Source organism: Lupinus angustifolius, chromosome LG11 (genome assembly GCF_001865875.1).
Source record: "Lupinus angustifolius cultivar Tanjil chromosome LG11, LupAngTanjil_v1.0, whole genome shotgun sequence".
Classification (NCBI taxonomy): Eukaryota; Viridiplantae; Streptophyta; class Magnoliopsida; order Fabales; family Fabaceae; genus Lupinus; species Lupinus angustifolius.
The window spans coordinates 11,368,647-11,382,372 of NC_032019.1; the positions used below are offsets into that span (position 1 = coordinate 11,368,647).

The window sequence follows — 13,726 nt, forward strand, 5'->3', positions numbered from 1 at the left end:
GAAATATAATCACATATAAAAGAGAACTTAATTTCTTACCCAATTGGTGAAAAGATACACCTGATTGTACAAAAAAAACAATAATAAGACAAGTGACCAAAAATTTAATAAATGAACCAACATTAAATGAAAAAATAGAATTAAAAGAGTGAAGGAAAAAAATTGTGGGCTAGAAAAAGTTCACAAATAAGTTTTCTAACAAAAAAATTGCAAGCTCTAAAAAATAAAACCCCCACTCAAACCATCTTCCACAACGAGCCTGAGCCAGACCAAAAGCCCTTTTTATTTTATGTCTCTGATTCTAATGCCGTCGTGTTCGTCACCGGTCGCCACCGTCCACCGCCGCAGCACCTACAACCTAACTCCTTCACTACATTGCCATGGTAATTTTTCAAGGATTCTAAGCTTCTTCCTCACCGAACCTCTGTTCTTCCTTTAAAAATCTTATTTTTGAAGCTTTTCCTGCATGTAATTTGTTTATTCTTTTGATATTAACCCTTATAATCAATTTCATTGCTTGAGATTGCACTAATTTTTGTGTGTTCCGTGTTCCTCTTTTCAATCTTCTTCAGTGGTTAGAGACACTACTCACTTTGAGATTCCTGAATAGCATGCTATTCATAGCATTATCCTTCACAAGTTTTTTTTTTTTTTTTTTGGAAATCAGAGACTCAGAATAAAAGTTAGAGCTTTCTGTTTTGGATAAATTTTAATTTTCTTTTTTCGCGTATAATTTAAGTTTAATTGATTTTGTTTTGAAATAATTTATTCGATGATAAAATAAAAAGTTGTTTTTTTTCATCAGAAGCTGCTCAATTGAGCAGAAATTTGATTTTTCTTCTTCTAGGATTATGTCTATATTTATTAAACCGTCAAATATTCTATGACTTTATAGAAGTGGTTTTTTTAATAAAAAGTGTTTTTAGCGGAAACAAGTGAAACAAACGCAGTCTTAGCGACGTTTTGGTTTCTAGATAACTCTTTTTCTGCAATGTGATTTATGTGAATGTTTTTGCCAAAAAATGCCCTTGAATGTTATACTGAAGTGTTTGCACAAGAGACAACGAATTATAAATGGGAATATGAGTTAATTCATATGAATATGCTATATTTCACTGTTTAAGACTTACGTGCTGTTTCTGGATGTGCTTTTGTTGATTGAAAAAGTGTAGCCCAATGCACGATAAATCCATCTAGTGGGTCTAGGGAGGGGAGACATGCAATCTTACCATTGCAAGCGGATAGACGGTTTACGGGGTTGAAAAAACACATTTTTAAATATTATTATTTCTATTTTTTCGTGTATCTGGATTGGCTTCTGAAATGAAAACTGAAGCACTTGTACTCTTTGCAATACTTTCTTTTTTTATTATTAGCTCTCTCTGTCTCTTTGACTTTTACTATTTTTTGTTTACTTATCTAATATTTATTTTTACTTTTTTTATATTTTTTACTTTAGCGATGGTTAAACGGTCTGGTCTCTTTCGGCCATTAACCCCAAAAGCGATAGGTTAGGAAGCTAGGAATCCTTTTAGACTTAGTCTAGTTTCCCTTGTCTCTTGGTGGATTTTTTTGAATGTGCTAATAGTGTTGAATATGCTTTTTTGTTTGAGTAGTATATGTCACGGACCAATCATACTAAAAACTTAAGCTATTGGGTGTATTCATTGTAATAGTTTTGTTTTTACTTTTTAATCTGTAGTTTAGATCCTTTATATGCCAGTTCTTTTTGCTTGAAATGTGAACAATATACAGACAGCAGACATACGGGTTGGTTTGAAATTTTAATTTAAAAATAACAAATAAGCTGTGATAGGATGACAGAAAACCGACCATCCTATAGATTTAAGCATATAGAAAGGTTGGTTTTTAACACTGAGTTATGTGGTTATGGCTCTGTGTGGTTCATGGTGTTTTTAATTCAACAAGATGGCCTTTCTCATACTTGCCCTGTAGTTTTCATTTCTTTGAACTTCGTGTTGCCTGAAGGGACTCTTTGATCTTTCCAGTGTTTTAGTGGCAACAAAATGAGAAGTATTATTGCCTTTCAAGGCAAGGGGGGTTATTTGGCCATTTTCAATAGAAGAACGAGGTATGATGCATTTTTCTCATTTTACGTTTAGGCTTATGATAAGTGCAATGATGAAAGTAGAGGACACATGCCTGACATTCCAATACTTGTTTCAGGTGCAGTAATTTTTCCCCTTTAAAGTTTTCAATAATGTGTTATCGACTAAAGCATAAGTTTTCAAAAACGTTTGTGGAAATAGACCAATGTGGTGCAAAAAGCAGTTCAAAGTTGCATAATAAGGTAGACTAATGCGTGTATCTACTGTTGTATGTCAATATTTTGTCGAGCTTCTTGTTTTTGTCAAAAGTTTGATGTGATTTTTAATTTGTTTTTTGACTTTCCAATAACTGAATGTTTTAGCTTTCCATTATGAAAGAGGAAAGTTTGAAGTTCAGTTCTTGTCTTCTTGAACTATTGTAAAACTTTGACGGTAAACTTTTACATTCCAGTGTTCTCGACTGAATTTCTTCAATATATGAAACTAAATATAAACATTAATGTCCTGGCAATATCTGTGAAACTATTTTCGTATTCATTAACATATTGATTTACTTGGTATTGCTATAATTGATGTGGATATATTGAGACTAATTTTGTCAATGATGTCCTAATAACTTAGGTTGTTAAATGCAGGCTCAAGAATGGTTGTATTTCTCATGTTTTCCCTCATGTGAATGCCTGTTTGATTCAAGGCGAGGACAATGTACATAACATTCTGAAAAGAGACTGTGATACCATGTAAAAGGCTGACTGCTAAAAACATATTATTTGGTTGAGTCTCAGGAATGGTTTATGTTAGAGTATATGGAAAATGTATCATAATGTTGTTTGATTGCATCTGGACATTCTTTTTATAGTAGACTAGTTTGAATCCTTGACCAGATAATAAATCTTTTTATACATGTCTATGACCATCCATATGAAGCTAACTTCTTTAATTGAATGAAATTAATTAAACTTGCAGGTTTTTGCTCTTATGGATTATAACCTTCCTGGAAATGGTCAAAAGAAATCTGAAAAGAATCTGAAAGACGCATTGGATGATTTGGACATCTCCTTGATATGTAAGCGATTTCCATCAATTACTTTGGGTAATGCTCCTCAAGTGGATTTGTATGACGGGACTACACCATATTCTGAAATGACGAGCATTTTAGCGACAGATGATTTTGGAAAATATTTTTCGGAACCTTCAGCGACAAGGTGGGTGCAAAATCCTCTCTCTGAAGCACTGCCTTCTCTGTATGTCAACCATTCTAGTGTAACATCTTCCACCTTAAGAACAGAAGATTCCTTTCCTTGTCCTTTGTCACCTGATTCAATGTCTTCAATATATGAAGAACACTTGGATAATCAAGTCACCAGGGAGATTTCTCAAGAGAAAGAGGGGCTTCAGTCATCGTCAAACGTTCAACTCAATGAGTTATTTCTTGACAAACCTATCAGTTTCTTACCCAGATTAAGTAAGAGGCTCTACCAACAGCTAGATAATTCTGGGTTTCACACGGTGGGTTCCCAAACTGTGGACTTCGGAAAGTGTGTAGTTCTTTGGATTTTCTGTTTTGAAAATATGGCTTGCGATTTACATTAATCCTGCCTTTTACGTGTAGTTACGGAAAATGCTGCACCATTTTCCACGATCATATGCTAATCTACAGAATGCACATGCTGAAATTGATGATGGACAATACTTGATTTTTGTTGGAAAAGTCTTATCTTCAAGGTGACTACCCTCTTTCATTTATTGACCAGTTTTGTTCATGTTCGTGTCCTTTTCTCTTGGTTAAGCATTCTCAGAATGTCGGTGCTTGTCCTTTCACTGAATGAGGGTGTGGATCATAGACCTCTAGCTTATTGACTTTGCTGTTCTCAACCTCTGGCACATAGCAAAACTAGTGCCATGCTGTGCTATATGGTCTATTATAAGTACAGAAATTTTCTTTCGAAATGTTCAATATTCCCACTTTCATTCTTACTTAGTGCATGTGTAATTATTATCATAGGACTAAAATATCCAGCTGTAAGTAACACAATAACCGAATCGTTAAATTGTTATTTGAGATTGTAGTGCTAGTATAGTGGAAGTTTTTATCTTTTATGTCTATCTAAGAACTTATCACACATGCACCACAGCACCAGCATAAGTAGGGAACTATGGATAATGGGTAATCATCAAATATAGTCCCCTCTCTCAATTTCTGTTTTAAGTGGGTTAGCATCTTAATATAGTGAATTAGTTAAACTGATTTCTTATGGTTACTTCACAACTTTAAAGTGTTCAAACTTTAAACAATAGTTTTCATTGTTCCTGTCACTGAGTTTCGCATGTGTCCATTGTCTATGTACATGTCAATATATGTAAAGTTACTTCTGCTATCTTTGGGAACATATGGTCATTTAAAATTAATATTCTATACGTCTAAGTTTGTCATTCCCTTTGCAGGGGAGTCAGAGCTAGTTGTTCATTTTCATTTCTTGAGGTGGTTGTGGGTTGTCAGGTTTCTGATAGTGAATCAACTTCTGACCATGTGACTGGCAATGCAAATGAGAGGCCAGAGAAGACAATTTATTTGCATTTAAAGAAATTTTTTCGTGGTGCACGTTTTACATTTACGCCCTTCCTTAAAAGTCTTGAAAAAAAGTATCAAGAGGGAGACATAGCATGTGTGAGTGGCAAGGTAAGTTTGTTTTATTCCCCCCTTCCCACCCTGATTATGTGCTATTGCAAGTTTTCAACCGGAGGAATTGATTTTTCCTCAAGCTCATTGATAGACTAAAACCTATTATTAAGAACGTGTATAAGAGAGGGAAAAGAGGTGTGTGGCTAAGGGATAGCAAAATTACAGCTATGCCCTTAGATAGTTAATTGTTGGTTAGGATTTTTCTATAAAGTAAACACTAGAGTGGAGGAAAAGGTAGTTAGAAGAGTATGGAGTGAACTGATTGTGAAATCAGTTAGAGAAAAGGCTCGAGGGAACCTTGTAACCTACTCTAGTGTAATCTTCTTCTTCAATCTAATAAAACTTTTACTTAGAACCCTAGCAGAATCAATTTGATTCTGGGTAGGGGCATTTCCTTCCAATTCTTCTTCTATATTTCTTATCGTTCACGATACTAGTGTTATCACTGGTATCAGAGCACCGTTCTGGTGCCTGAGGGAAGTGAGAACCACCATGTGTTGAAGGTTGCGCATGGTATCTACGCGAAGAATGGCCAAGGAGAAGGATAGCTGGATGTAAGAAAGAGATGAGATGAGGCAGGAACGCGAAGAAATACAGTTACGCCTCGAGCTCAATGAAGCACGAACCAAAAAAAATAGAAAATCTTCTTGAAGCAATTGCAACGAAGTTAGGTATTTCCCTGGGATGTGAATTAGTGGGAATTGGAAGCGAGAACGAGGAAGAAATAGAAAGTCATAAAACACGTTCAGTTCACGACAAATGGTGCAAAATGGAGATTCCAGTCTTCATGGGAGAAGATGCGTATGGATGGGTGCAAAGGTTGGAGAAGTACTTCAGTTTGCGTGCAGTGACAGAGGAGGAAAGGATGCAAGCTACCATGGTGGCCCTCGAAGGCAAGGCACTCAGATGGTTCCAGTGGTGGGAGCGTTGCAATCCATCTCCCTCTTGGGACAACTTCAAGTTGGCTGTGGTAAGACGATTTCAACCCTCAATGGCACAAAATCCTTTCGAATTATTGTTAGCTTTAAAACAAGAAGGCAGTGTAGAAGCATATGTTGAAGAATTTGAAAAATATGTTGGAGCCTTGCAAGAAGTCAATAAGGACTATGTTAGAGGAATTTTCTTAAACGAATTGAGAGAAGAAATTAGGGTTGAGGTGAAGTTATATGAATTGGGAACTTTACCTGAGATCATAAAGAAAGCTATTCTAATTGAACAAAAGAATGTAGTAACGAATAGGAGAACCAGTTATACCCCTACTAGATCTAGGGTGCCTTACAGGGGACATTCATTCAGCAGGGTAGTATCTGTAGAAAATTCTACTATGGGTAATAAGAGGAGAGAAGGATCAGAAGTGGGTAGTGTTACTGGTAGCACTAAGACTCCCCAAGATGCTGAAGGGTCCAAGGGTAGAGGTGATTATAGGAGGCTCACAAGTGTAGAGATGAAAGAAAAAAGGGAAAAAGGTCTATGATTTAGATGTGATGAGTCATTCACTAGGGATCACACATGTAAAAGTAGGCAACTAAGGATGATAATCCTTGCTGAAGATGATGAAGGTGAGGAGGAGTTGGAAGTAGGGAAGGAACAGGAAGTAGCTAATTTCTTACAACTATCCCTTTACTCAATGAAGGGACTCACCTCTACCAAGTCATGGAAGATAAGGGGTGATTTGAAGAGTAAAACAGTGGTGGTCTTGATAGATTGTGGGGCCTCTCATAATTTCCTTGCGAGAGATTTGGTAGATAGGATGCAACTAAGAGTAGAAGAAACCAAGGCCTATGTAGTAGAGGTGGGTGATGGACACCAGATTAGGTGTAAGGGTAAGTGTGCTCAACTCAGTTTAAACCTCCAAGGCTTAGATGTGGTTCAAGACTTCTACTTATTTGGGTTGAAAGGGGTAGATCTGGTCCTGGGAATTGGTTGGTTAGTAGGATTGGGAGAAATCAGAGCAGACTTTGGCAAGATGCACTGAGTGTTTGAAGAGGAGACTCCACAATCACATTGGTGGGGGACCCTGCCTTAACCAGGACTGAGTTGTCCTTAGGTGCTCTTATGCAGATATTGAAACAAGAGGGAGAAGGGTTGGTCATTTAGTGTGATCCAAAGCCATTTGTTAAATCTGAAGTAGTGTCAGATGAGTTACAGGGAGTGCTACAACAATATCAAGAAGTGTTTCAAGATTCCCAAGGCCTACCACCCCATAGAAGGCATGATCATGCAATTCACTTAAAAGGAAGGTGCATATGTACCAACATCAGGTCCTACAGGTGTCCCTATTACTAGAAGGCCGAGGTAGAGAGGTTGATTGTTGAGATGTTGGAGGCTGGGGTTATTAGACCAAGCATAAGTCCATACTCTAGTCATATTAGCTTGGTAAAGAAAAAGGATGGGGGATGGAGGTTCTGTGTTGATTATAGGGCCGTTAATAAGGTCACCATCCCAAATAAATTTCCTATTCCACTGGTTGAGGAATTGCTAGATGAGATTGGGAGGGCACAAATCTTCTCTAAATTGGACCTCAAGTTAGGTTATCATCAAATCAAAATGAGAGAAAAGGATATAGCTAAGACCGCTTTTAGGACTCATGAGGGACACTGAGTTTTTGGTCATGCCCTTTGGGTTGACTAATGCCCATTCTACCTTTCAAGCCCTCATGAATAACATATTGAGGCCTTATTTGAGGAAATTCACCTTAGTCTTCTTTGATGACATCCTGGTTAATAGCCCTGACCTAACCACTCATATGCAGCACCTACACACCATACCGACCTTGTTGACTCAACACTCACTCAAGGCCAACTAGAGGAAATGTAGTTTTGGCCAGCAAAGTATTGAGTATTTGGGGCATATCATCTCTGGGAAGGGGGTAGCTGTTGATTCAACCAAGGTGGAAGACATGAAGAATTGGCCTCAGCCTACTAATATTAAAGGGTTAAGGGGATTTCTGGACTTGATAGGGTATTATCGAAGGTTTGTCCAGGACTATGGAAAAATTGCCAAGTCACTTACTGAGTTACTCAAGAAAGATGCTTTCAGCTGGACTCCTAATGCTACCCAGGCTTTTGAGAAACTGAAGACAACCATGGTAGAATTACCTCTGTTGGCTATACCTGATTTCACCGAGGAGTTTGTGGTAGAGACAGATGCATCCAGTTTGAGGCTAGGGGCAGTCTTGATGCAGAGTGGAAGGCCTTTAGCCTTTTGGAGCAAGGGGTTATCTCTAAGGGCTCAACAAAAATCTGTGTATGAAAGGGAGCTTATGGCTTTGGTTCAAGCAACCCAGAAATGGAGACACTACTTGATGGGTAGGCACTTTATCATAAAAATAGATCAAAAGAGTTTGAAATTCTTAACTGAGCAGAGGTTATTTACAGAGGAACAGTTCAAGTGAGCAGTCAAGTTGGTGGGGCTAGACTTCGAGATCCAGTACAAGCCAGGGCATGAGAATTTGGTGGCAGATGCTCTCTCAAGGAAATTAATGTATTCAGCCATCTCTATTCTATCCAGTGGAGAAGTGGACTCATGGAGTGAAGATTTACAACATGATCCTAAATGGAAGGGGCTCATCCAAGACTTGGTGATTTCTCCCAAGGCTCACCCTCATTATGAATTAAGGAGAGAGATACTTTACTACAAAGGAAGGTTAGTTTTACCCAAGGGGTCTACTAGGATACCTATCATCATGACTGAATGCCATGAGACACCAATGGGGGGACATTCTGGGCACTTCAGAACCTACAAAAAGATTGCTAGTTTTCTATTTTGGGAAGGGATGAAATCATATATTAAGGGCTATGTAGAGGGGTGTGAGGTATGCCAGAGAAATAAATACTCCACCATGGCCCAAACAGGGTTGTTGCAGCCTTTGCCATTACCTCAACAGGTGTGGATGGATGTATCCATGGACTTCATAGGAGGGTTACCTCGGGTAAGGGGGAAGGACACTATTTTTGTTGTGGTGGATAGGCTCACCAAATATATGCATGCTTTTGCTCTAGGTCACCCTTACTCTGCCAAGGATGTGGCCTCTGTTTTCATAAAAGGAGTGGTCAAACTACATGGTTTTCCCTCATCCATAGTCTCTGATAGGGACCCTCTGTTTCTAAGCCAATTTTGGAAGGAATTGTTGAGGGTATCTGGAACTATGTTGAAATTTAGCACCTCTTACCACCCACAAACGGATGGGCAAACAAAAGTGACAAATAGGTGCCTAGAGACATACCTAAGATGCTTTGTGAGTCCAAGGCCTAAACAATGGTTGAATTGGTTGCATTGGACAGAATTCTGGTTTAATACCAACTACAATGGTTCTGCTAAGATGACTCCTTTCAGAGCATTATATGGTAGGGAAGCCCCTACATTGTTGAGGGCATGGGCTATTCCAACAAAGGTGGAGGAGGTGAGCAACTTGTGTCACTAAAGAGATGCAGTTCTGGAGGAGTTAAAGCATAATCTGCTTAGAGCTCAGAACTTCATGAAACAACAAACAGATAAGCATAGAAGGGTTGTTGACTTTGCAGTGAATGACTGGGTTTACCTCAAGTTGCAACCATACAAGCTCAAGACCTTGGCTAACAGACCCTGTGCTAAGTTAGCTCCCAGGTATTATGGCCCTTATGAGGTGGTAGAAAAGTTGGGAGCAGTGGCCTATAGACTAGCCTTACCTCCTCAGGCCAAAATTCATCCTGTGTTTCATGTGTCCCTCCTAAAGAAAGCATTAAAACCTTACCAACTACCTCAGCCTCAGCCTCCTATGTTAAATGAGGAATTAGAATTGGAGGTCATTCCAAAAAACATCATCAACAACAGAGAAGATAACCAAGGCAATCTAGAAGTGTTAGTGAAGTGGAAGGATCTCCCTGACCATGACTCTACGTGAGAAGGAGCAGCAGCCATACAAGAGATGTTTCCAGACTTTCCACTTGAGGACAGGTTGGTTCTTTTAGGGGGGGGGGGTATTGATAGGCTAAAGCCTATTATTAAGAACGTGTATAAGAGAGGGAAAAGAGGTGTGTGGCTAAGGGATAGCAAAATTACAACTATGCCGTGGAGGGAAAGGTAGTTAGAAGAGTGTGGAGTGAACTGATTGTGGAATCAGTTAGAGAAAAGGCTCGAGGGAACCTTGTAACCTACTCTAGTGCAATCTTCTTCTTCAATCTAATAAAACTTTTACTTAGAACCCTAGCAAAATCAATTTGATTTTGGGTAGGGGCATTTCCTTTCAATTCTTCTTCTATATTTCTTAACATTCACGATACCAGTGTTATCACTCATAGATGCTATCATAAATGAGTTCGGTTGCCAACCACCAGATAATAATTTTGTTGGGATTTTAACTTAGGTACCATTAGGTGCAAAATGCTTACATTTCAATCTGAAGTCATTTTGCTTTTTCTTTTATGGAAAAAGTTATTGAAGAGAAAATAAGTAACATATGACTAGGGGGGGTGATAACAAATCCTCCACTTAAGTTATTAAATGTGTTCTCAAATTTTGAAATTTAATTTCAAGTAGGTATATATGGGTGACGAAAAATTATGTTCTCAATTCTTATTTATCTTTTATGTCTGATACATTAGATGCTATTTTTTTTTTGAAAGGCATTAGATGCTATTTTAATATTTTTAAAATATTTAATTCTTCCCAACCTATTGGGATAAGGAATGATTGTTGTTTCATTCGATCACTATTATTGTCTATCTATTATTGTTATTATTTTGATAAGAAAATATTATTATTACATTTACTTATATTGATGCCATGAAGAATTTTTTATCCAACATAAGCATATATATATATATATATATATATATATAAGTCTAGGTCATTAACTCGTAAATTCTGTAATTTAGATCTGTTAATGATTTCCAACTAAGAGTTGAGGTCCCACTAAACAATTTCTCTTGAATTGAAGAAAAGGCTAATTAGGTTTATTTTTTATACTTCCAGTAGAAGTTAATTTTGGGAGTTGTCTTAGTATTTTTATACTTGCACTAAGATAAAGCCCTTTCTTTCAGTTATGCATGAATATTCTGTTTTATTTTATTTGTCAATTTAGTAAGACAGCACATAATTGTTGCCCTTTAAAATAGGTCAGGACTATGCGTTCTAGAGATCATTATGAGATGAGAGAATATAATATTGATGTGCTCGAAGATGGAAAAGATTTATCCTTTTGCGCTAGAGAGAGGCCATATCCTATCTACCCGTCAAAAGGGGGTTTGAAGCCACTTTTTCTGAGGGACATTATTGCAAGGTTTGTGCCTCCAAATTCCCGTGAGTCAGAATTGTATCTGTGAAGTAATTTTTTGTAAAAATATTTCTAGGTGCAAGAACAATTAACCTTACAGCTAGTTAATGAGATTGAAGTTGTTTGTGACTTACATCTGGCACTTCATTAACCACTTGAGCAGTAGTTAGTTCTTCTTAAATTGAAGATATTTCTATCATGTTTAATGTTTTTTCTTTTGCAATTTCTCTTTTTCTTCTTTTTATTTTTTTGCTTAAATATGCTATGTTATCCCTTGAGTTATGGTAAAAGTGTTAAAACTTAAAGTTACTACACATCACTAACAAGGGTAATAGACCAAATGGATGTTAGTGGGTGGAAAAATTAGACTTTCCTGTTCAAGAACTTACTTGGGAAAAACATAAAATCTTGTCTGTGCTCAAGAAAATGTTTATTGCTACAAATATGTGCCCGAATAATAACTTTTCCAATTTGAATAAAATCTGACCCTAAACTAATCGCGACCATTTCATCAAAATAAAGCTGATCTGTATGTTTCTAACCTCAGATTGGGGGCATTCTAACGTGGAATTATAGGCTATATAGCATTTCATTATGGTACCTTTTTTTATTTTTCACTCCTATTTTAGCTAATAAGTACGGCTTCTTTCGCTCCTCTGATTTAAAGGGAAAACAATACATGGTAACACCATTTTAAATGTATCACTATTTAATTTCTTCCAGAGCTTTACAAGCCTTGCCTGTCAATGTTGATCCAATTCCTAAAGATATCATAGAACAATTTGGACTGTTAACTCTTCATGATGTAAGTATTCCGAACTTTTAGAATCTTTATTCCTTTGATGAAATTATTTGAAATTTTCATATCTACTGATAGGAACCATGAGTTAAATGGACATTCATCTATTCTTCAGAAATAATTGTCATGATAGTTATAAGTAGTTATGTATTTAGGAGGAATATTAGGGATATGTTATGAAATTATGTTGTGTCTGAAAAGTGTTTGTTTTGTAATAACTGCTGTGGCAGTTCTAGGAAGTTGTGTATTAGCCTATTAGAAATATGGACTGCTGGTGTGTAAAGGAGATATGTGGGTTGCTATTTTGTAAGTCTGGACATAATATTCTCTGTAGGAGACATACGTCCCTGTGACAACAAGCCATTGCTGTCTTGTGTGTAGTACGAGACTTACGTCTCTGGGGCAGTAAGTTTATTTCTGTGCGTTGTGTAATTTGTGTTCATCAATGAAATTATTCAATTTCACTCTAGTGTTCTATCACCTGCCATATCAAAATTGACCTGCTTAGCAGTATTGACTTCAAGTATTGTCTGCAACATAGAAATATTTGCCTGCTGATGAAATGCAAAACGATGTGATACTAGGGGATGAAGAAATTTAGGAGAGAGAAAATATGTACAGAAAAAGAAGAAACAAGTCATCCTGAAGCAACTATGTCATTCAAAATGTAAAGTTAAATCGTACACTGGCTGACTGGCTCACATGGATAAAGATTTATTGGTCAGTTAGCAACTAATGTTCTAACATGTGCTAATATGTCCAGTCTACTATATGTTATATCCTTGCTAATATTTGCTACTAAATGTGTTAAACTATTACTATTTACGAGTTCTTGTGTTTTATGTAGTCCTGTAGTGTGTTTGGTCGGAAAGGTTGCACACATGTTCTATGGCCTCTTTGCCTAACTGTTATTGAGTTCCCACTTTCTGAATCTTTACTGTCATCTGTTTCAGCATATTTTCTCTGAAAAATTAAATTCTTTAATGTTAACAATATAGGCATATTTTGGGATCCACAAACCAAACAACATAAAAGAAGCTGATTTGGCCCGCAAGAGACTTATATTTGATGAATTCTTTTATTTGCAGGTAAGGTAATCATTTCATATGCATTTCTATTTTCAGTATCATATGTGTATAGTTTTAAAAAAATTCTCTTATTTTATTACATCGTCAGTCCTCCGGTAATTGGTTTATCACAAGATTTGGTATATTAAAGTCATTTCTTTTTTGTTTCAAACATAAGTCATTTCTTTTTTGTTTCAAACATAAGTCATTTCTTTCAGTTATCTATTTGAATTTTGGAAGTTACCACTGACCATTGTTCTACGTATGGATCATTTCCTTTCACTTTAAACAAGGGCTGTGTAACATATTTCAACTGTTGTAGCTTGGTCATTGTTTAGCTATCCTGTGGCTGTTAGAATTAAAATTGTTTCTTTTGAAAGGTTCAATGAAATTTAGATTAAGGTGACCATTTCTTAGCCTAAATTTAAGTTTTCATATGTTCAGGAGGTGTCGATGTTCACCCAAGATATATTGCTCACTATTATGACCACTTGTAATAATTTATGATTCCGTTTATATGTTTCAAATTTTTTCTAATTTAACCTAGCTAAATTGCCTTTTGTCAGTTAGGACGCTTATTCCAAATGCTTGAAGGACTTGGTACCCAAATAGAAAAGGATGGATTGCTAGATAAGTATAGAAGACCGAAAAATAATACGTTGTGTACAGAGGAATGGTCCTCTCTCACCAAGAACTTTTTGGAGACTCTTCCATATACTCTTACTTCTAGTCAACAGCATGCTGTTTCAGAGATCATTTGGGATCTTAAAAGACCAGTTCCTATGAATCGGCTACTGCAGGTTTAATTTTGCTTATCTTGCTGCTCACTTACAATCATATATATATATATATATA

At 36.7% G+C, this 13,726-nt stretch overlaps 1 protein-coding gene across 2 annotated transcripts in view; it reads left to right on the forward strand.

Moving 5' to 3' along the window:
• Positions 220-13,726, forward strand: part of LOC109360831 (ATP-dependent DNA helicase homolog RECG, chloroplastic) — a 20,270-nt gene continuing 6,763 nt past the window's right edge. Inside the window, exons 1-10 of one of the 2 annotated variants that reach the window (XM_019605975.1) lie at positions 220-383; positions 1,990-2,092; positions 2,188-2,311; positions 3,036-3,578; positions 3,682-3,794; positions 4,515-4,749; positions 10,848-11,011; positions 11,729-11,810; positions 12,803-12,892; positions 13,438-13,671. In XM_019605975.1, coding sequence (XP_019461520.1) covers positions 2,028-2,092; positions 2,188-2,311; positions 3,036-3,578; positions 3,682-3,794; positions 4,515-4,749; positions 10,848-11,011; positions 11,729-11,810; positions 12,803-12,892; positions 13,438-13,671 — 1,650 coding nt within the window. In that variant the 5' untranslated portion in view covers positions 220-383; positions 1,990-2,027. The remainder of the gene's footprint in view (positions 384-1,989; positions 2,093-2,187; positions 2,312-3,035; positions 3,579-3,681; positions 3,795-4,514; positions 4,750-10,847; positions 11,012-11,728; positions 11,811-12,802; positions 12,893-13,437; positions 13,672-13,726) is intronic. The other variant, XM_019605974.1, reaches the window with a different exon arrangement.